At 41.4% G+C, this 21,923-nt stretch overlaps 1 protein-coding gene across 2 annotated transcripts in view; it reads left to right on the forward strand.

Moving 5' to 3' along the window:
• ASPH (aspartate beta-hydroxylase) overlaps window positions 1-21,923 on the forward strand; it is a 219,291-nt gene that overhangs the window by 10,433 nt on the left and 186,935 nt on the right. The window contains exon 1 of one of the 2 annotated variants that reach the window (XM_044245543.1): window positions 18,677-18,805. The exons of the other annotated variant lie outside the window; for it this stretch is intronic. Coding sequence (XP_044101478.1) covers window positions 18,796-18,805 — 10 coding nt within the window. The 5' untranslated portion in view covers window positions 18,677-18,795. Of the gene's footprint in view, window positions 1-18,676; window positions 18,806-21,923 lie in introns of those variants that run through there. 2 annotated transcript variants of the gene reach the window in all.

Below are 21,923 nucleotides of genomic sequence, written 5' to 3' on the forward strand. Positions count from 1 at the left end.
CCTGAGTTCATGACCTGAGCAAAAGTCAAGAGTCAGACCTTTAACCAACCAAGCCATCCAGAACCCCCTAAATTTTAAATATCTTTAAATTCTGGTTATTTGGGGGCACCTGGGTGCCTCAGGCAGTTAGGCACATACCTTCCGCTCAGGTCATGATCTTAGGGTCCTGGGATGGAGTCCCACGTTAGGCTCCCTGCTCAGTGGGGAGTCTGCTTCTCCCTCTCCCTCTCCCTCTGCCCCTTCCCTCTCACCCCACTCATTTTTGTTCTTTCTCAAAAAAAAAAAAAAAATCTTAAAAAAATTCTAGTTATGGGGCGCCTGGGTGGCTCAGTGGGTTAAGCCTCTACCTTCGGCTCAGGTCATGGTCTCAGGGTCCTGGGATCGAGCCCCACATTGGGCTCTCTGCTCAGTAGAGAGCCTGCTTCCCCCTCTCTCTCTGCCTGCCTCTCTGCCTACTTGTGATCTCTGTCAAATAAATAAAAAATATTAAAAAAAAAATTCTAGTTATTTTTAGACAGAATTTTTTCTGAGTTTATTAAAGTGAAAAGTCTTTAAAAAATAGGCTGGATATTGTAATACCTGTGAGAAGGTAAACCATTTGGTCCTGGTGAAGTGGTTGTGTTGGCTTGGTATGGTGTCCATTTTCCTGCTTAAATGGTAATGACTAGCACTGGATACATTACTTTGTTCAAAACTGAACTGACTCTCTTCATGAGTCATAGTGCTTGTTTTCTGGAACTTTCAGGTTTATTGATTATTTGATGGGTTTTAATGGCTCAGTCTCTTTAGTTGTAACCAGTAAATATACTTGGAAGTCTAGGGTACCTGACGTAGATTTGAGTGAACAGTTCCTGAATGGCTCTGCATCTCCTATGAAGGTACTAGTAGATTTATGTGCCAAACAGTGATGTGCCCTGTGTTTCCATTTCCATTTTGTTTTGTTAAATTACAAAGGTAGGACATCTTTAAGGTGAAATTCATATATATGAAGGTGCAAAGTTCATAATGCAACTTGTATTCTTTTCTTCTTTTAGAAGTGGTATAGTATTTGTGCCAATAAGTCCCCAGCTACTTTTTCAAAATCCTCTTGTGATCACTGAGACATTGAAGATGACTGAATCAGGATAGAGTAAGGTTGAGTAAGATTGGGTAAGATAAAGAATTGTTCAGAGCTCAGGTAAGTACTGATTTGGAAGAAATTACTTGTATTTGAGATCTTCCTCCTCGGTTGGCCCCGCAACAATGTCTTGCTGTCCTCTGTGTGTTCTTAGTTGATGCTTCCCTGTGTTTTCAGTACTAGTTATTTAAATCTTCAACTCCTTGAGCTCAATGCCTTACTTCTTTCCATTGAATTTTGACAGATAACTTCCTCTCATTGTTTGGAGAAATCAGGGACATCCTTCAGGAGTTTCTCATCTCAGGGCACCTGGGTAACTCAGTTAAGCAGCCAACTCTTGATTTTGGCTCAGGTCCTGATCTAGGGTCCTGGGGTAGAGCCCCAAGTTGGGCTGTGCCCTCAGTGGGATGTTTTCTTGAGGATTCTCTCTCCCTCTCCTTCTTCTTCTCCCTCCCCTCTTACTCCCCCTGCAATAAATAAATTATCTTAAAAAAAAAAAAAAAGTCTTGGGGCATCTGACTGCCTCAGTCATTTAAGTGTTTCTCTTTGGCTCAGGCCATGTTCCCAGGATCCTAGGATCGAGCCCCGCATTGGGCTCCCAGTTCAGCAGGAGGTCTGCTGCTTCCTTTTCCACTTCCCCTGCTTGTGTTCCCTCTCTTTCTGTGTCTTTCTCTGTCAAATGAATAAATAAACTCTTAAAAAATAAATAAAATTTAAAAAATGCCTCTCATCTCATGCATCATGTGTGGGGTTTGGGGTTTGATCTCTGAAGTTCATGACATTGGGAACCAACTGACATGAGGCTGATTTTTGTGCTCTCCCCCCGACCCTGCCCTGAGTGGGGAAACTGGGGTCTGGGGCCTAGGATGGCTGCAAAAGCCAGTACAGTTGAGAATCTTGACAAGATATTGCTCTAATTGGCGTATGAGAGAAAATAAGAACTGAGCTCATAAAATATATCTTTAATATGTAGTTCAGTACAGCCCCTTTTCTTTCTTTAGACTGAGGAGGAGGCCCAGTAGGGTGGACCGTGAGTGGAGAGGAGCCAGTACCACAGATAGAAAGAATGTAAAATCTTGGCATTCGCAGCTGTTGTAGACCTCTGGGCCCTACCAACCTAAGAGAAAAGCAAAGGCTGGAGCAGGAGCCCTGGGCTGCCCAAGGGAGCCCTCACTGGTGTGTCTATACCATGTTCTCACAGACCTGAGCAATCACTTACCCACCCCTGAGAACTCCTGTTCTCTCTCCCTTTTCGTAGCCTGTTCCCCTTTCTTTAGTTTCTCTCATTTAATGAAAAACAAAACAAACCCCAAAACCTCCTTCTACCCTGCCTCCTCTACCCAGCCAAATACCACAAATGAGTAATATGGGCTCCTCTTGTTCTCTCCTTTCCTCCAACTCTTTCTGGTCAGAGTCGACAGAGACTACATTAGCCCCCAGATCTGCTGGGCTCTTGTTCCTTTTCTTTGCTCCCGGAAAAGGACGGTCTTCCCCAGGATTCTTTGCTGGGCCCTGTTCTAACCCCATGCTACACACTCTCCATAGCTATAACTACTGTCTATTGATGGCTTCCAATGCTTGGTATTCCTCCTGAGCCATAAACTTAACTGGCAACCATAATGGTAGAGGACAAACCTAGCTGCCACTTAGCAAGTGCCCACTGTATGTCAGACATTGTTTCTTTAGCTCAACATTTAATTCTCATAGTTATTCTTGACCTCCTCTTTTTGTGGGTGAAGAGATGGAAGCTTAACTTAATTTGTCAGAGATCGTGGAGCTAGTAGCAGTGGGAACTGCAGTTGGGATCCCAACCCTTGACTCTAGAGCTCCTTCAGTTGAACATTTTAGATTCTTTGGTTGTTTCTTAGGTTACTCCTAACTGGTCCTGTTTCATCTCTCTGTCATAGCCACCTTTATAAAGTAGAGATGAGGTAATGCCCCTTCTCTGTTTGAAAACCTTGAGTGGTTCCTCGGGACTCAAGATACTGTGTAATTCTGTAGCATGATCTAGGGACACTTCATGATCTTGCCCCTCTTACCATCTCTAGCCATTTTCTGCCTCCCTTCTATGTTTATACTGATGCAGCCACTCTCTGTGGCCTCTGACTGTACACATGCTGTTTCTTCTAGGACTGCTCCTTGCTTTGTCTTTTCCTGCCCAACTCCTAAGTATCCTTCACCATTTAGCTCCTTCATTAGTCCTTCCTGTTCTCTCTTCGGTGTCTTTCCATACTCTGGGCTCTGTAACCCCCATGCCCCTAAGCACGAGGTTCCGTAGCATTCTCCACATACCACTATTTTAGCATCTTCATTCACTTATTGGTTCCTTCAGCAAATGAAAATGTATCAGGTATTGGACAACAAAATATCAGACTGGGCTGGACCCGAGTGCTGGCTCTGCCACTTCAATAAAGGCATCAAACCTCTCAGGATCTTTAGCTTTTCTCCATCTTTATGGATGATTGTACTTGCAGCATAGTTACAAAGATTGATACGAAGTGTCACATAGTAAGCACTTCATTAATACGTTTATTAAGTATGGTGATGGTGATATTCCTGTGAGCAAAACAGACATTTCATCGTGGACTGTAATGATCGGTGGTCTTCCATTCTTGCTTGATAGTAAGGGTAGCTTGAGTCTCAGACCATTTTCTCCTGTTAATAAGTTTCTGTCTTTGATTTCTTTTCACTTGATCTTCTCTTCTCTAAATGTTCATAAGCCAATGGTCCATGCAGAAGTGGGAGATAGGCTGTAATTTGCTTTCCCTGATCAAGAGTAAGTGCTAGGGTTGAGAGAGTTACTTTCAATGTTTGTATAGGCAAGCACCATGTTTTGGTTTGTTTTTACCTCTAGTGCTTAAGTGATTGTCAGGACATAGTAGGTACTCAGTAAATATCGGAATGAATGAGGTAAAAGCCTTCCTTCCTTCCGGTAGATCAAAAGGGCACTGAGGCTAGAGGTGGTGTTTTTGTGTATTCTACTGCCTTGAGTGTAATGAGTGCTCACATATTATGCATTACATGGGTGGATTTTTTTCCCCACCCAAGTTGATGTTTTGGGCAAGAAAGCAGATAAAAAAAAAATTCTTATTGACATCATAAGTGTTGGTGCTGAAGAAACAGCAGGATTATTAGGCTGTGCATACTTTGTTGATGTGGAGAATTACTGACATAGGTCGGGTCCTTTAATAGGACTCGTTGAGGCACCACGCTCATAGTTTCTACATGGTAGTAGCTCTGTCCACGGAAGCTCCTCTCATCCCTCAGGGTTCTTCTTGGCCGTTCGTGCATTCTGACGGGGAAGAGGGTTTGGCAGAAGCAGCCGTTCTGTTTGTTCTGTATTTTGTGAAATTGGAAAATTTCTCTCTACTTTGTAAGATACTGATTTTCCCATTACTTTGATTTTTAGATATGACTGAAGGATAGGCCAGAATGATTTATGTGAACAATGAAATTCTACCGAATTTTTGTTCCCTTTTTCCTTTTTCTTTTTGATAGTGGCTTTTAAAATTCCTTTGGAAGAACTATGAATATTTCCTCCATAACTTAAGATAAGGTTTTGTCAGTTTTGAGGGGCCTGGGTGGCTCAGTCGGTTAAGCATCCAACTCTCGGTTTCAGTTCAGGTAGTGGTTGCAGGGTCCTGGGATCAAGCCTCGGGTAGGGCTCCCCACTCAGCATGGAGACTGCTTTAGATTCTCTCTCCCTGTCCCTCTGCACCTTCTGCTTGTGCTTTCTCTCGCAAATAAATAGAATCTTAAAAAAAAAGATAAAGCTTTGCCAGTTTTGTTTTTTTTTTTAAGATTTTATTTATTAGGGAGAGCTTGCATAAGCAGGGGGAGGGGCAGAGGGAGAAGCAGAGTCCCCACTGAACAGGGAGCCTCACGCACTACCTGACTCCAGAACCCCAGAATCACAACCTGAGCTGAAGGCTGATGTCCAACCAACCGAGCCATGGAGGTGCCCCCAAGGTTTTGTCAGTTTCAATTAAAAAATAAAAATCGATGAAGTGAACAGTGCTAACATTTATAAAGATGATTTCAGAACAGATTGTACCTTATAATGTTGTATCTTTAAAATTCAAGATTATGATTTTTCCCAGGTGATTATTTTTACCTATATGGTATGCATATTCTAATATAGTACTTAGCAGAGTGAATTTTTATTTTATTTTCATTTGATTTTCTCCTCCACTGGGGCAGTGAGCTAAGTGGCCTCTCTGGTTCATTGCTGCAGCATAGGGTAGGGATTGCAAGAGTATTTGTTGAATAATGCATGTTCAGATGCATGTGGAAAATTGTGGAAGCCTTTTAAAATTTACCATCCTGTGATTTTTATTACTTTGTGCCTTAAAATTCGTATTGGCTTATAGAGCTAAAAGTGCTTTGTTTTGCGGATCTGAATTATGTTGACCAGAAATGTTCCGTTTAAGGGCAATACTTTTATCCAAGATGGTGATAAAAATATTCACCCACTGCTCCAGGAGAGACCCCACCTGATTAGAAGGACAGCACCTGTCAGGCATACCTGTGCTTTCTGCCTGAACATCAGTTTCTCTATACCTTGCAGAGCGCGTTGAGACTTTAGCCTCTTTAGTTAGTCTGATCTTCTTGGGTCCTACTCCTGTGGGCTGTCAGCAGCAGAGTAGTTTTTATGGAATATCGCCGAAAGAGCAGTATTTGAAAAGTGTCCTCTGCAGTGCCCCCTGAGCTCAGGACAGTGGGGGTTTGGTGACTTTTTTTCTGGGTGGCCTCAGTCATGGGGAGGGAGTGCATTTGTTGAAGCTGGAGCTGTGGAAGTGATTGTGGAGGGAGTTTGGAGCAAAATGGGTCAGCAAGAGGAGAGTTCCAGGACATCTCTGAACAAGTGATGAGATGACATTGACCATCACTTTGGTTTTGTACTGGGGCAGGATCAGGACAGCATGGACAGCCTTGGAGTGTGGGGCCGGGCAGTCAAATGATGAAGCTGATGGGGTTCCAGCAGTATGTGCACTGAACGCTCCTGTCCCTCACCCAGAACCAGCCTGTCCACCACCTCTGTGTGGTTTGATTTGGTTTTTAAAATGCTCATGTATGTTACATTTGCTTTACCATTTAGATGGGACAAAGAGTAATTTATATTTTTAGATTTTAGTGGGAATTTCATGTAAATTGTCCAGTGAAGTTAACAAGTTAACAAGGGCTTCCTGCGTTCCAAGCCCCATACTCAGTGGGGAGAGAATAGAGCAGAACACTCCAGCACCAAGCCGCTGGGAGTGTCACTGTCCTTTGGGCTGCATAGCAGTATTTGTTGAAAGAACGAGCTATGCATGATCAAGGAGGAGGGAAAAGGAAGACTAAAATGAGAATGATCTGAGGCTTTTTAAGACTCAAATCTACAACTCCAGCTGAAGTTTTCTGGGTAGTCAGCTTTTGGGGAATCATGAAAATTGGAAGAAATGGCAAAGATACCTGAAAGATAAATGGCCTATTCCATTAAAGAAAGAAAGGTAGATTCAGGGCCACTTCAACTGATGTCTCATGACAACCCTAGCAAATTCTCATATTAAAAATTATTATTATACTTTAAGATTTTACTTATTTATTTGAGAGTACAGAGGGAAAGTGAGAGGGAGAAGTAGACTCCCAGCTGAGCAGCGAGCCGGATGTGGGACTCGATCCCAGGGCCCTGGGATCATGACCTGAGCTGAAGGCAAACATTTAACCGACTGAGCCACTCAGGGCCCTAAAAATTGTTTTTAAGTGCATAGCAAGGAAAGCAATGAAGACTAAGGAGACACTATAGGTTTACTAAGTGCAACTTGTTTAAAAAGGAAAACAAAAATTAATTGTGCATTTAATACGGTTTCTAGACTAAGTGGTCAGGAGGAAATGTTGATATTTTTCCTGACTTCATCAAGGTATTTAACACCATCTCTGAAAATCTCCCTGAGCGTAAGATGGCGTAGCATGGTCATATGATATGGTTTGAATCACAGCCGGACTGTGGAACAGTTCCCACAGAGCACTGACTTTAATGGGCTGGTGTCAACTTGAAGGGAGTCCTGCCCGCTTAATGCGGAGTAAATTCATGGTAGCAGCGCGCTCTGAGGGGACACGAGTGTCGGGAGGAGGGAAGACACACTGCAGAATGGCCTGGCTGGGAAGGTAGACTTTAACAGTTAGCTCGCTTTTGCAAAGTGAACTCACCCTTGAGGAGGAGCGGGGAGAGACTGGAAGTAGTAGATACAGTATCTTGGTTTGTTTTTGTGTGTGGTTTCTTTCTTCTTCTTTTTTTTTTTAAGGCGTAGTGTTTTGTTTGGGTTTTGGTTGTTTTAATTGCTTTTCGTCTCAGAGGGAGTTGGCCTGCACCATATGCCTGACAAATAAGAATCCTCTTCTGTGTTTGTGTTCTCCGTGACCAGAGTGAGGGAGGTGAAAATCCCACTGTGTTGGGTGGGATGCGCCTGGAATGGTGGCTTCAGATGGTGGGGGGAAGGAGGCTGCTGTTAGGGAGCCCGTGATGGCAGACTTCTCGGAGGAGGAAGAGCTTGCTGTGAGGCCCTTGGAGGAGGAAGGGGTGAAAATGCTGGGGCTGGCTAGTCTGGACTGTGGGGTCCCCTTTGGGGACAGCTCCATCTCCTTGGCTTTGAGCAGCTTCTGGGTGGTAGAGGAGTTAGGTTTATTCTCCTGGATGCATTTGAGGCAGAAACTGGTGGAAACTGGCCTGCAAGCTGATGGAGCTATGTGAGCAGAACTTGCATGTGGGAGACATTGAGTAGCAGCAGCTTTCTCTTGGGTTTCCATTAAGTTTGAGACCAGTGACCGGATTCATGTCCTTTTCATTACCACTTCATTTAGGACTTGACCCTTAGCTCCTTGGATCTTCTTTTATAAAACCAGTTTATTTTTGTTTTTGTTTTTATATTTTTCTTTCTGTTTTGAAACTTTTAAACCTATATAACAGCAAAAAGCTTCGTACATTGAAAGACTTTTATATTGTTTCTTTGGATTTACCAGCTGTTAGCACTTTGCCATATTTGCTGTGCAGTTGTGTATTTATCCATTTATCTTTTTCTCTCTCGTTTTTTGGGCATCTTCGAAAGTAAGCTATGGTCATCAGAGCAATTTAACTCACTTAACTACTTCCTCATCTATCTCCTAAGTACAAGGACATTGTCCTACAGAACCACAATAGAGTTCTCCAGCCCAAGAAATTATGTAAATACATTCCATATTCAGATTTTTCTAGTTGTCTCCAGAAGCATCTTTAAAACTTGAAGCCTTTGTTTGTTTACTTGCTTTTATTTACTTACCCAGAATCTAGTCATGACTTAACCTTGGAGCTCTTGACATTTTGGATTCCTAGCGCTAACCCTCTGGAGCATCTGGTTCTTTTTTTTAAAGATTTTATTTGTTTATTTGACAGGCAGAGATCACAAGTAGGCAGAGAGAGAGAGGTGGAAGCAGGTTCCCTGCTGAGCAGAGAGCCTGATGCGGGGCTTGATCCCAGGACCTTGGGATCATGACCTGAGCCGAAGGCAGAGGCTTTAACCCACTGAGCCACCCAGGTGCCCCGGGAGCATATGGTTCTTTAGGACTAGATTGGGCCTGGACATCTGTCTTTTCCTAATTTTTTAATATGAAAATATTCAAACCTTCAAGACAGTTATAGGAAAAGCTCATTTAGATTCACCAGTTGTTAATATTTTGATGCCTTTGTGTTCTCTATTTGTCTCTCTAGAAAAACACATCATTTTATTCATTTTGCTGCTGAACATTTCAAAGGTAAATCGTAATACTTGACCCCATAATACTTTAAGACGTACTAACATCCTTCAACTTTTTTCCTAAGGATGAGGATATGCTCCAACATAATCAGAATGAAATTATCACACTTGAGAAATTTAACACCGCTTTAGTACTGTTACCTAACCTAAAGTCCATATTCAGATTTTCCTAATTTATTCCAATAATGACTTTTTTTTTTTTTTTAAGATTTTACTTATTTGACAGGGAGAGATCACAAGTGGGCAGAGAGGCAAGCAGAGAGAGAGAGAGAATGAGAGGAGGAAGCAGGCTCCCTGCAGAGTAGAGAGCCCGATGTGGGACTCAATCCCAGGACCTTGAGATCATGACCTGAGCCGAAGGCAGAGGCTTAACCCACTGAGCCACCCAGGTGCCCCTCCAGTAATGACTTTAAACTGACCCTCCAGCCTACCTTTGAATTCTTGATGTCTATTTTACATGCATATTTGTTCCATTAAATTATATTCCGCCCCCGCAAGGCTCATAGGTAAACTATATGCCTTCTCTGTAAAACGTATTGCCTTTTGTGATTTTCAAAAAATGTTACCATGTATTCAATGTGAAGATTACAATAAAGGGAAATTTTTCGATTTCTTCAGTGGTCTGGTAATTTAAATTTGTGGGTCATGAAAAGTTGGGGGAAACAAATACACTGGTAAACAAGTTTTTGAAAAAAAGTTAAGGGGTTCAAGTGTTGGGAGGGCTGTCAGGTAACAGAAGAATTAGATAGAACTAGCTTAGAATTTGTTTTCGTGACTCATCATAGCTGATGGAGACATTCCTTAAAATTATCAAAATTTCTTTTGCTTTTACGTGCTGTGATACCTACCCTTAAGCGACATTTAGTTGACATCATGTCTTTGACCTGGTCTTTGACTCTGTGACCTTCCTCCTTGCTGGCACAGTGTTTGAGCTAGTGACAGGGCTTCTGTCAGTGATTGTCGCACGTCCACAAACTGGAATAGATGTCCCATTTCAGAATATGAAGCATGGAGCGCTGTTAAAGTTTAAGTTAGATTTTCTAGCTTGGTAATAAGTAAAAAAATAAAATTTTGATAACATCAAAATTAAAAACTTTAACCCATCAAATGATGCTTTAAGAAAATGAATAGGAAAATCATAGCCTGGCAGAAAATTTTGTAACACATAGATCTATTAAGGAAAGGTATCTAGGAAATACAAGGAACTCCTACAATTCAATTTGAAAAGGCAATAAAAAAATAGGCAAAAGATTTGAACAGACAGTTCCCAAGAGAGGACAAATGGCCAATAAGCACATCAAGAAAATGCTCAAACGGTCCTTAGGAGAATGCCAATTAAACCATAGCGAGATACAACTGCATACTCACCAGAATGGCCAATATTAAGAAGACTGACAACACCGAATGTTTTGGCAAAATCCTAGAACAAAAGAACTCTCATACCTTCTTGGTATGTATATAAAATGGTAGAACCACTTTGGGGAAAGATCTGGTATAATGCTGAATGTACACGTGGGCTGTGATCCCGCAATTTCTAGTAATTTAACCCAAGAGAAATGCAGACGTGTATTTCTAATATGCAGCCAATAGTCTTGTATAGGAATATTCCTAACAGCTTTGTTTGTAATAGTCCAAAATGGGGAACAGTCCAGATTTCTGCCAATAGCAGAACAGCCTGATAAACAAAGGAATGCTACCCAGCCACAGAAGAGAATAAACTGCTACTACACAGAATGCACTTGGCTCCCAGGAACATAAAGCGAAGGGAGGGAAGCCTTACACAAACAGGGACATATGGTGCCATGCCATTTTAAGAAATTTCAAGAATTTTTTGACCTACAGTGAAAAAAAAGAAAGGAAAACAAAGAGGCTGCCTCTGGGGTTGGGATTGGGGGGAAGGTGACTGGAAAGGGCTATGAGAGAACTTAGGAGTGGTGTTAATGTTCTGTGTTTTGACAGGGATTTGGGGTACACAGTGTGTATTTTTGTGAAAACTCGGAATGTACATTTAAAATTAGAGCATTTCATTTCATATAAATTGCACATTAAAAACGATAAAGAAATATTAAACTTCAGTTTATGATATAGAAGCTGAAGTACTTAGGGGAAGTGAGGCAATGTCTGCAGTTCATTTTGAGCTGTATTATACAGATAACATAGGCTAGTTGATGGGTGCAGGGGGGTGAATGGACACGCCATAAGTGTTGTAATAAAATGTTTGTGGTAGAAGCCAAGTCGCAGTATATGGGTATGCTTGGTAAAATTCTCTCAGCTTTCTTGTGTGCTCGAAAACTCATTGGGAAATGACTCATATGTTGTTTTTTGAGGCATATGAAGTAGCCATTTGGGGGGGCGCAGAATGGTCAAATACTGGCAGGTGTTCATGGGCTGCCCTAATACGTGCATCCACGTTTTGTAGCTGTTTCATTTAGCAGTCTTTTTCTGACAGGGTGATGATAGACAGTGTCATTTTCTTCCAGTCCTTGTGCTTAGCTGGGCTAGATTAGTCCGTGGGTGGCAGAGGCTCTTGACTGTCTTTGGGGCCGATTCCTTAACATGCCAGCCAACTTTGCCTGTTCTAGTCTGTTTGGTTTATATCAGATCTCACTTCCAAAGCGGAGTTTCTTATCTATTAGCAGTGAGGCAACAGGGCCTCTCTCTATGTGGTCTGCTTTGGGGCAGTGCCCTCCTTGCCTCTTCTAGTTTTTTGGCCCATAATTTTCCAATAATTTGACTCTAAAATCCATATGTTTTGCAGTTTACACAAGAATCTACTGTATTTTGTGCTAGGGCTTTCATATACCCCTTCCCTCTCTTCCCATTTGCATCTATAGGACACTTTATCATAAATGTTGAATTCTTTTGTCCTAGAAGTCTCCTAGAAGTGGAAACTGGTGGATACTACCATGAGAGCATATTAGAAAGCGCTCTCACAGGAATGAATATACAATAGGAAAAGGGTATTCTCTTCAACAAATGATGTTGGGGAAACTGGACCACTTTCTTTCACTAAACACAGAAATAAACTCACAATGGATTAAGGACCTGCCCTGAATGTGAGACCTGAAACCGTGAAAATCCTTGGAGTGAGAACAGGCGGTAATTTCTCTGACGTTCGCCATAGCAACATTTTTCTAGATAGGTCTCCTGAGGAAAGAGAAATAAAAATAAAAATGAACTTTAGGACTACATCAAAAGAAAAAGTTGCTGTACAATGAAACAGTCAAAAGAATGGAAAGGCAGTCTGTGAATGGGGGAAGGTATTTGCCAGTGACATAGCTGATAAAGGGTAAGTATCCAAGACCTATAAAGAATTGATTCCATTCAACACCCAAAAAACAAATATTCCATTTAATAAAAAGTGGGCAGAACACCTAAACAGACACCTCTCTGGAGAAGACGTACAAATGGCCAATAGACACATGAAAAGATGGTCAACATGACTCATCATCAGGGAACTTCAAATCAAAACTACAATGAGATCTTACTTAACCTCACACCTGTGAGAATGCCTAAAATCAAAAACACAACAAGCAACAAATGGTGGTGAGGATGTGGAGAAAAAGGAACCCTCTTGCACTGTGTGGGAATGCAAACTGCTGCAGCCACTCTGGAAAATAGTATGGAGGTTCCTCAAAAAATTAAAAATAGAATTACCCTATGATCCAGTAATCACACTACTAGATATTTACCCTCAAAGTACTAATTCAGACGGATATATGTACCCCAGTGCTTATTGCAGCATTATTTGCCATAGCCAAACTATGGAAGCAGCCCAAGTGTCCAATGATAGATGAACGGATAATGAAGATGTGGTATATGTATATAATGGAATATTATTTAGCCATGACAAAGAATGAAATCTTGCCATTTACAATAGCATGGATAGAGCTAAAGGGTATAACACTAAGTGAAATAAGCCAGTCAGAGAAAGACAAATACCAGGTGATTTCACTCATATGTGGAATTTAAGAAACAAACAAGCCAAGGAAAGGAGAGAGTGGCAAACCAAGAAACACTCTTAATTATAGAGAATAAACTGATAGTTGCCAGAGGAGAGGTGAGTGAGGGATGGGGGAAATAGGAAATGGGGATTAAAGAATATACTTATCATAATGAAAAAAAATAATATTAAAAGAGAAGCAACAGAAAAAGAAAATGCTGTCACAGTATTTTGGGAGGGTTCCTTGAAGAGGTGGGATTTAAGCAGAATAAGCAGGAGGTAGTTAGGCTGGGGAAAAATATATGGTGTTCCACCAGTGCTGATGTTCAGGAAGAGAGCATAGCCTATGCAGAGACCCTGCGACAGAATCAGAGTGGGGTGAGTTTTTTTGTTTGTTTGTTTGTTTTTGTATCTGGAACTTAACGCAGCTATAGGAAATTACACAAAATGAAAGCCAGAGTGGCAGGCTGGGGCCTAGTCAAGGCTGTGGGCTTGTAGACCACATCAAAAGTTTTCATTTTATCCCGAGAATAGTGTGAAGCCATTCAGTGGTTTTTAGAGGGTAATGATATAATTGGATTGGGGAAAAAAATATCGTGGGCGTGCCTGGGTGGCTCAGTTTGTTAAGCATCCAACTCTTGATTTCAGCTCAGGTCATGATCTCAGGCTCATGGGATGGAGATCTGTGTCAGACTCCGTGCTCAGAGGGCAGTCTGGTTGAGATTCTGTCTGTCCCTCTGCACCCCCACCCTGTGCATACTCACATGTGCACGCTCTGTCTCTCTCAAATTAATAAATACATCCTTAAAAAAAGAAAAAGTATTGTGGCTGCTGAATGGAACAATAAAGGTATGTTAAAGTATTGCGGTAGCCTAGGAAATGATGGTAGTGAGGATTTAGGCAACCTCAGTAGAGAGGCAGAAAGACGGGTGATTTGAGACACAGTTTCCCATTTTTTTATGTCATGGCACATATAGATGGTTTTTTAAAAAGTATCATACTGTGGTAAATAGACAAGGATAATTCAGGGGCTGAGGGGAATTTGTACTCTGGCATAGTAGTAACCCATTTGTGTCAGTGTGATGGCTGAATCAGACTCTGAGAGTTGGGTGTTTGGGAAAAGAGGAAGAGAATGAAGTCAGGGATGAATCCCAGGTTTTTGGTTAAAGCAGCTGGTTTGATGGAAGTGCTTCTGAGATCTGGACAGCTAGAGAGGAGAGGGGAAAGATCGTGGGTTCAGTTGTGTATATGCAGAGTTTGGAGTTTCTGTTAAGTGTTCAGAGATGGGATATTGAGTGGGCAGATGTTCTCCTCTGAGGAGAGAATTTAAGCCATATGGAGGGTGGCTCAAAGTCAACCAAGGAGATGGCATAGGACCAAGGCGTACAGAATTTCCACATTGAAAAGTCAACTAGAGGAGACTGAACTAGCAAAGGACATTGAGAATTAGAAAGGCCAGAAAGGTAGAAGATATACCAGATGATTCTGAAGCAATGAAAGTCAAGGAAGGAGAATGTTTAAGGAGGCAGAAGTCTCCTGAGAGGGCAAGTAAGATGAGGACTGAGAATGTTCCATGGGGTTCACTGACCTGGAAGTCATAGGCATGATGTCAGAACAACTGTACTGTGCAGAAGCTAGTGCGGGTCATGGGCCACCAGAAAGTGAAAGCAGAGAAGTAACAGCTCTGTTGAGAATGTCCTCTGTGACGGGGAGGAGAGAGAACAGGGGTAGGCTCTGGGTTAAGTGGCTGTGGGTACAAGAGAGTGAGAAGATGAGCAGAGTGAGGGAGCCAAGGGCTTGGGAGGAAAGCAGAGAATAGAGGTGGTGAATGGAGGTTAGTGATGGTTGGCAGTGCGGTGAAGAGTTTCCTGCTAAGGCTTCTGTTCTCTGTGATGTAAGAGGCGCTGGCATTTTCTGAGTAGGAGAAAATAGACTAGGGGCAGAGATGTTGGAAATAGCCCTTGTGGAGAGCAGGAGAGTGAGTGTTCTAGAGCCTGGGCAGGATTGACACGCAGCCCTGACGGCTGATTGGGGTTGGCTCCACTGTGTCTGTGCGTAACCTCCTTGGGTGTGCCTTGCTGCCCTTCCAGTCATAGGGAGGGAGAATAATGGAGTTCATCCAGGGAGATATGGCGGATGGGTACCTTGAAGGGATAGAGGGACAAGGGGTTTAAGTGAGTCAGGGAGTGATTTCACTGATGAACTGTGGACTCTTAAGATGGATATGGAAAGATGTAAAGGCAGGAGGCAAGGAGGTATTCAGAAGAAGGTAGAAACAAGAGAACTACAGGATCCACGAAGAAGCTGTTGAGTAAACCAGCTGGACAAGTGGGAGGGTTATGATCGGAGTGGGTGTTTTTATCCTATGTATCACACGTTCGGCACAACCTAAATCTTCCAGCACTGAGGGGGGGCACTGTGTTTAAGGAGATTTTTACTCACTGTCTGCTGAGTTGCCTTTTGTTATGTCTGTAATACTGGCTATTTAATATTAGGTTTCAAGTGGTAAAAGTTGCTCATGTTTGCTTTGGAGACTATACATACATGAAGAGGAGTATGTGTGTGTATGTGTATTTAAGAAACATATTTTTGGTATCTTAGAGTACCCTGCAGTTCTCATGATGGGGTCATGCAAACAGACCTATCCTAGCAGGGTTGCAGGATCTGTGAGGATGATTGTACCAGGAAAGCTAGAGATATTTCAGCAAGGATGAAGATATGATTAGGAAGGTGAATTGAGGTGGGTTTATAAGAAGATCCATAGTAGGGATATAAGAGTGAATGGTGGATAGAAGATGGAGGGGAACAGGATCACTGGAGATGAAGGAACGAAAGAGAACATGTCATATTTGCCACACAGATAGATATTGACGCCATGTGGTGATGGCTAGTATGGAGGTGAAGATGTCACTGAGGGGCAAGGGCACTGGAGGTTGTCCATGACAGTGACGAGGGAGGGGGAGGGCAGTAGAGTTGGATGACATGGGCCACAGACGAGCAGGGCTTTGTTGTTTTCTTTTTCAGGTGGTAAGGAAGTGATGGTCTAGAAATTGGTAAAAGCAAGAACTCTTTTCCTCCTCTTCCAGACCTTGAGAATTAGAGCTGCACCCGATCACCTGGCTGGGAACCTGTTAGATATGCACAGTCTCAGGCACCACTGACTCAGAAGCTCTGGGGGTGGGCCCACACTCTGTGTTGTGACAAGCCCTCCAGGAGACTCTAGTGTGCTGGTGAGAACCATTGCTGCCAGTGATAGCTTGCTTGGGTGCGGGGAGGGAGGTAGTCAGTGTGACCCGTGAGCTGTCTGATGGGTTTCCCCTGGTATGTTTTGGAAGCAGATAGAGATTGGACTTAGTGTACATGAGACTTGGCTTTTCTGGTCTCCAGTGGCGTCAGGCTGATAATAATAGTTTCAGAGCACATGTTAGATGTTTGGTCTTTGCCTGGACCTACGAATTTGCTATTAGCCCCAGCAGTGATTACAAGGACTGGTTCATTTATAACTTTACTCGTCATTGCTAGGGTTTTAAACACACGATTCACTGTATGCACATGTATTTATTTTTAAACTTTTCATAAACATTTCCTGTCATAAAAATAAATTGTTTTTCTTTAGATTTTATTTATTTGACAGAGAGAGAGATCACAAGTAGGCAGAGAGGCAGGCAGAGAGAGAGAGGAGGAAACAGGGTCCCCACTGAGCAGAGAGCCCGGTGCGGGCTCCATCCCAGGACCCTGGGATCATGACCTGAGCTAAAGGCAGAGGCTTTAACCCGCTGAGCCACCCAGGCAACCCAATAAGTTGTTATTCTTGTAAGTGGTAGTTAAAATTCAAAATTTCTTTTTCTTCAAGGAATGTGATTGATTGAATGTTATTTCAGATTTATCCTAATCACACTATCTAGAATGCACAGCTATGCCATTATTGTGACACTAAGGAGGGAAAACATTTTATGAAAAAACTGCAAAACTTGTAAAATGTGAAGGAGAAGGTTGTGTAAATGTGTGTGATTTGTCGAGGGGTTATCAGTGGAGCTGTGTTAAAAGGCCTCAGGGATGAGGTGTATGCGGATTTAGTAGGTGTGACTCCTGTCTCAGTTCAGCGTTGGCCACAGACCTGTAACTGGGATGCAGCTGGCTTGGCACGGGCCAAGGGAGGGAAGGATGAGAGGGAAGGAACCCCAGCAGCTTGGGCAGTCATGGAGGCAGGCTGGCCTCATGAAAAAGAGCTAGGATTGGAGATGTGGAGGCTTGTGTGTGCGTCCTGTTTGATTTGCACCATTGGTTCGAACCAGTGATTGGTTCATTGGTCATGTGTTGCCCGGATGAGTTCAACAAACATTGATTTCGCATGCCCGATTTATGCCAGGACACATTTTAAAGACGAGGAAGTTGAGGCCCCCAAATTTAATGTCTTCCCCAAATCGAAGTTAGTGAAGAAGCCAGAAATCGAATTGGGTTCCTAAAGTCTGAAACGGGCTATGGCCCTCCCCCATGTGAGTATAGTGGCTTGGTTTCCTGTGGCCCAGGGACAGGTCTCTGGTCACTCACCCTCTCTCTGAAAACAATAAAACAAAGGAAAGCCTCCAAAATACTAAATTTGCATGATGGCAGTCATCTTAAATCCCTGTCAACAAGTGAGTCACTATCATGTAAGTTTTAGCAAGCCCTAACTTCAGCAGGACAGATCTTTGAGGAAAGGAAAGGGAAACTGGAAATGGCTCTTGGTCAGAGGACACCTAAGACACTTGTCAGTTTTGTTTAGTTGGCCCCGATGCCTTGTTTGCTCTTGTCAAATATTGCCTTGTCAAATATTGGGACCATATGTTGCTGACTCCTCTTCAGACCATTTAAATGTTTAATTTTCAGGTGAAGCGTTCAATTTGACCCAAAATATTAAACACTCATAATAAATAATTTTGGAAGCCTGCTGCCTTGCTCTGGATACTATTTGTGCTGAATTAATTATGTACACTAATCAGAGCTCTGATGAATTCTGTGAACTGCTGATCTTAAATCAGTGGATTCATGGTAGTAGCACTGGGCTGGTTTTATTTCACAGGAGGGACGAGTTGGAGTTAGGGGTGGAGAGAAGTGGAAAAAGTCAGAATGTAGTTGCACACTCTCTTTCCAATACCTTCTCTTGAGATCCTGTTTCCTAGATCACTGCTGTCATGCTGAAGGATTTCTTCTTTCCCTGTCCCTTCTCACTCTCCCAGCCTCCCTTTCCTCTCCTCCCTTCCCTCCCTCCATGCTTTCATTCTCAGCTCCCTCTCCCTCCTTCTCTAGTGAAATTTCTTTTCCTTCTTTTTTTTTTTTTCTTTTGCTGTTGGAGGAATTAGACTTGGAATGGTAATGTCTGCATATCAGAATTCTGAAAGCATTAATTAATTTCTTACTATTTAGTGTTCTCTTTCACTCACACAAGCGAAGTCATGGTCTTTTTCACGTAAGCATTTGATTAGGTTCTGAAGGGCCAGATCAAGCTGGTCCTGGGCATGGGGCCACATGTTACAGCAAGACTTGTTTCAGTTTTGAATGATTTGGTCGTTGGGCTGAAACCATTGAAGACGGATCCCAAGAAAACAAAACTGGCAGCACAATTTGTTCCATTTCCTTTTCTCCAAAATGCTTTTTTTTGGGGGGTGGGGGTGGGGGGGTTGGGATTTGGAAGACAGGACCAACCAAGAGGAATCCCATAAGTGGGAGAGAAAGGCTATTGCATTGTTAGGAGCATTTCAGCCTGAGTGATTAGCAGTATTTGGCCATGAGGAAGAGGCCTCTAAAAATAACTGGTGAGCAGAGTTTGCAGTCAGGTCCAATTTCAGTTCTAGAGGCCTTGCCTGTGGAGCAGTTGGCCAGGCTCAAGCTCTAGTAGGGAAGGGTGTTCGGCCTGCCTTATACCTGCTGATAGCACTCTAGTTTTTGTCTTCCATCTGTATTATTCATGGATTGAAGCAACCAAAATGGCTGAAGGTAAAGGTGCATTTTTATTGTTTGGGTTAAAACTGGTTTAGGATCTAGCTGGCAAATTTTAGCTTTATTTTTAGTTGCGCACTCTTAAAAATATTTTTGGCTAAGTGCTTCGACCACATCTTCTGCATTTTCTATTTTAAACTACTGGAGACATGAACTTCTTATGGTAGCTAAATTTTTCATGAAGTAATCTGTCTTTAATCTGAATATGTTTTGGTGTCTTAAAATATCTTTTCGTATATTGTACTATCAGAGACCGCAGTTTATAAACTTCAGAAAAATGTACAAGTGTCCTTCCCTGGTTTTATAATTACAGTGAACTTAAAAGAATGGTGTGTATTCAGATCTCAGATTATAGGAAATTTAAGGCCTGTGTGAGTCTCAGCCTATATTAGCGAGATCATTTAATTGGTTTAAGCAAAGCTTGACTCAGACTTTACCATATGTGGAAACTGACCAAATTTTTGTGAAGGGGTGTTTTATGGGAAGTAAAGACATTAGGATTTTATTTTGTTTTTAAAATGGAATTATTAACTACAAATATTTCTTAACAATGTGTCGAATTTACATTTTTGTTTTTTGGGTTTTTTTTCCCCTTTACTTTGTAGGGTGAGATTCTCTTTCCACTTAATTGAAAGTAAGCTACATTAGCTCATTATGGTTTTGCTTTGTTTTTCAATTTGTTTTGGACTTTTTATTTCTGTTTTTATGTCACATTAGATAACCCTACTAGATTGATAGAAACTACCATAGTTATGTTGTGGTGTCTATGTTCACAAGCAAAACACCATCTCAAGACCTCAGATTTCTATAGCCTTCCCATCCTGCTCATTATGTTGAAATTTTATTTAAGGAAAAAAAAAGACGTTATTCAGACAGCTTCCAACTCTCAGCTGCCTAAGTGGCCACTGGAAGGAGTCTATTATTAGTATAGAGAATATGAGTATTCCTACTCTGAACATCGGTGTGAGTAAATGGTTAGAATGGGTCACTTGACTATTCTGATAAAACCTCATGTCGCCGTGATGAAGAATTTGAGATATGTATCTTGAGTTCTTTTATAAGACATTTCTCCTCTTTTCTGAGGATTATATAATCTGTGTAGTGAGTGAGGTAAGGTAGGCGGTGCTTCTGACTTACTCTTAACAGTTCTTGACTCCCAAATGCTGACATTTTGAACATGAAAAAATAATCAGTTTGATGAGTTGCTTGACAGTTTTTGTGCTTTTTTTTTTTTTGTTGTTAAAATTTTATAAGTGTGGGGTTTATGTATAAATACGAACTTACCAGCAGAACTCAGACATGGTTGATTTGTAATTTAGTTTGTTGTAACCCAAGTAATTGACTGCCTCCTGTTCAGGTGCTGGGGTGTATCTTCTCTTTTCTTTTTCCTCAACCAAATAAATAAAAGGGCCTATTGTCCCTAGCCCACATTTTGTAGAGAGACACATTTCATTGCTCACTGTGGTAATTTTCTGTGTTGGGTAGTATGTAACAACAGTTTTCTGATTTGGAGGTCATTACTTCTGCTGGGTCAACATGGAGAAAAATGAATCATGTAGTTCTTGCCATATTCTTAACCCCGTTTAAAAAAATCTTGACTAATCCCTAGGACTACGGGTCAAATAGTGAGTCAAAAATGAGATGAAGACTCTTAGATTTATTCTGATCTTGGGAAATAGGGTTAGCTGCTAGACATGGCTCCAGAATACCTTTGGAACAAAGTGCGGATTTAAGGTTTGCTTAAGGTGTTTTAAACTCTTTTGAAATGTTTTCAGTTAATTGGACAGGAAATAATCTGCCCCTTGGGACTAGGTATACCATATTTACAAAGTGACACATCACAGGAGTATGATTTGGTGTCAAATAAAAAGCTCCCCTAACAGAGATGTCTTGGGAAAGAGTCCTTTCTATAATTTACCGTTTGTTCCTTTGTGGAATTAGTAAATATTAACAGCAATAAGATGAATAATACTAGAGTGACAATTTATTTGACATTAGAAAGGATAGATAAAGTATTGCTAATATTTTAATATTCTAGCTATTTACCCCTTTGTTGACATTCATCTTTTAAAGTGATAAATTTGTTTGGTGAATAGTAATGTAAGTGAAAAACATTTCTAAGATTATATCTTTTTTGCATTCTTAAACAGTTTAAAATAATATTTTAATGACAGACTCAATCTGAAGGTCATCATTCCCTTGTACTTAAGATTACTTTAAGGGCAATTTAAGATTATTATCTTTTACTTTTTTTTTTTTCTTTAAAGATTTTATTTATTTGACTGTGAGAAACATCAGGAGAGAGAACACAAGCAGCGGGAGTGGGAGAGGGAGAAGCAGGCTTCCTGCTGAGCAGGGAGGTGGACATGGGACTCGATTCCGGGACCCTAGAATCATGATCTTAGCCAAAGTCAGATGCTTAACAGCTTAGCCACCCAGGTGCCCCAAGATTATTTTAAGGACAGTTCGAGGTTTGCCTACAAGCATCAATCATAGTCACCCCCTGCCATTTAAGTTTTTCAAATTCTTTGCTCTTGCTGCTGGTTTTCATACTTCCTACAGGCCTGCCTTCCAGCAGCAGCACGTTGTTGCTTGATCCTATAGGTGAGGTTGTCTTTAAGGTATATTCTTTAGTTTTGTGCAGTATGTTAGTATACTAGATCGGAGTTGTTAGAATCATGTCTAAAACAAATGTAAGTCGATTCTAGGCAAAAGTATATTCTTTACTGTGTTTGGCTCCCCTTACCCCCATTCATGGTCTCTGCTATGGTGCTTGCATTTATGTAACTTAAATTTTAAAAAAGAATTTTTGGTGTTTGGTATTGCAGGTCCATAACTTAGATGAGTATTTGCTGAATTAATTTGGATAAATGAGTCTTTCCTTTTGAGAATCGTAGAAATTTTCCTCTTCCATTTCTGTTTTAAGAAAGAGAAATGGAGATAGACTTGAACTTTGAATTCAGATAATTATTTTATTTCATTAGCTATTTCATTACAAGCTCATTTTATATTATCAATCCATATTTGGAGGTAAATAGATATTCCAGAAGGGATTTTTCTTATTATAATTCGTATTCTATATAAACAGGTATGTATGCATATATTTATATGTTAT

This window comes from Neovison vison, chromosome 4 (assembly GCF_020171115.1).
Source record: "Neovison vison isolate M4711 chromosome 4, ASM_NN_V1, whole genome shotgun sequence".
Taxonomy (NCBI): domain Eukaryota; kingdom Metazoa; phylum Chordata; class Mammalia; order Carnivora; family Mustelidae; genus Neogale; species Neogale vison.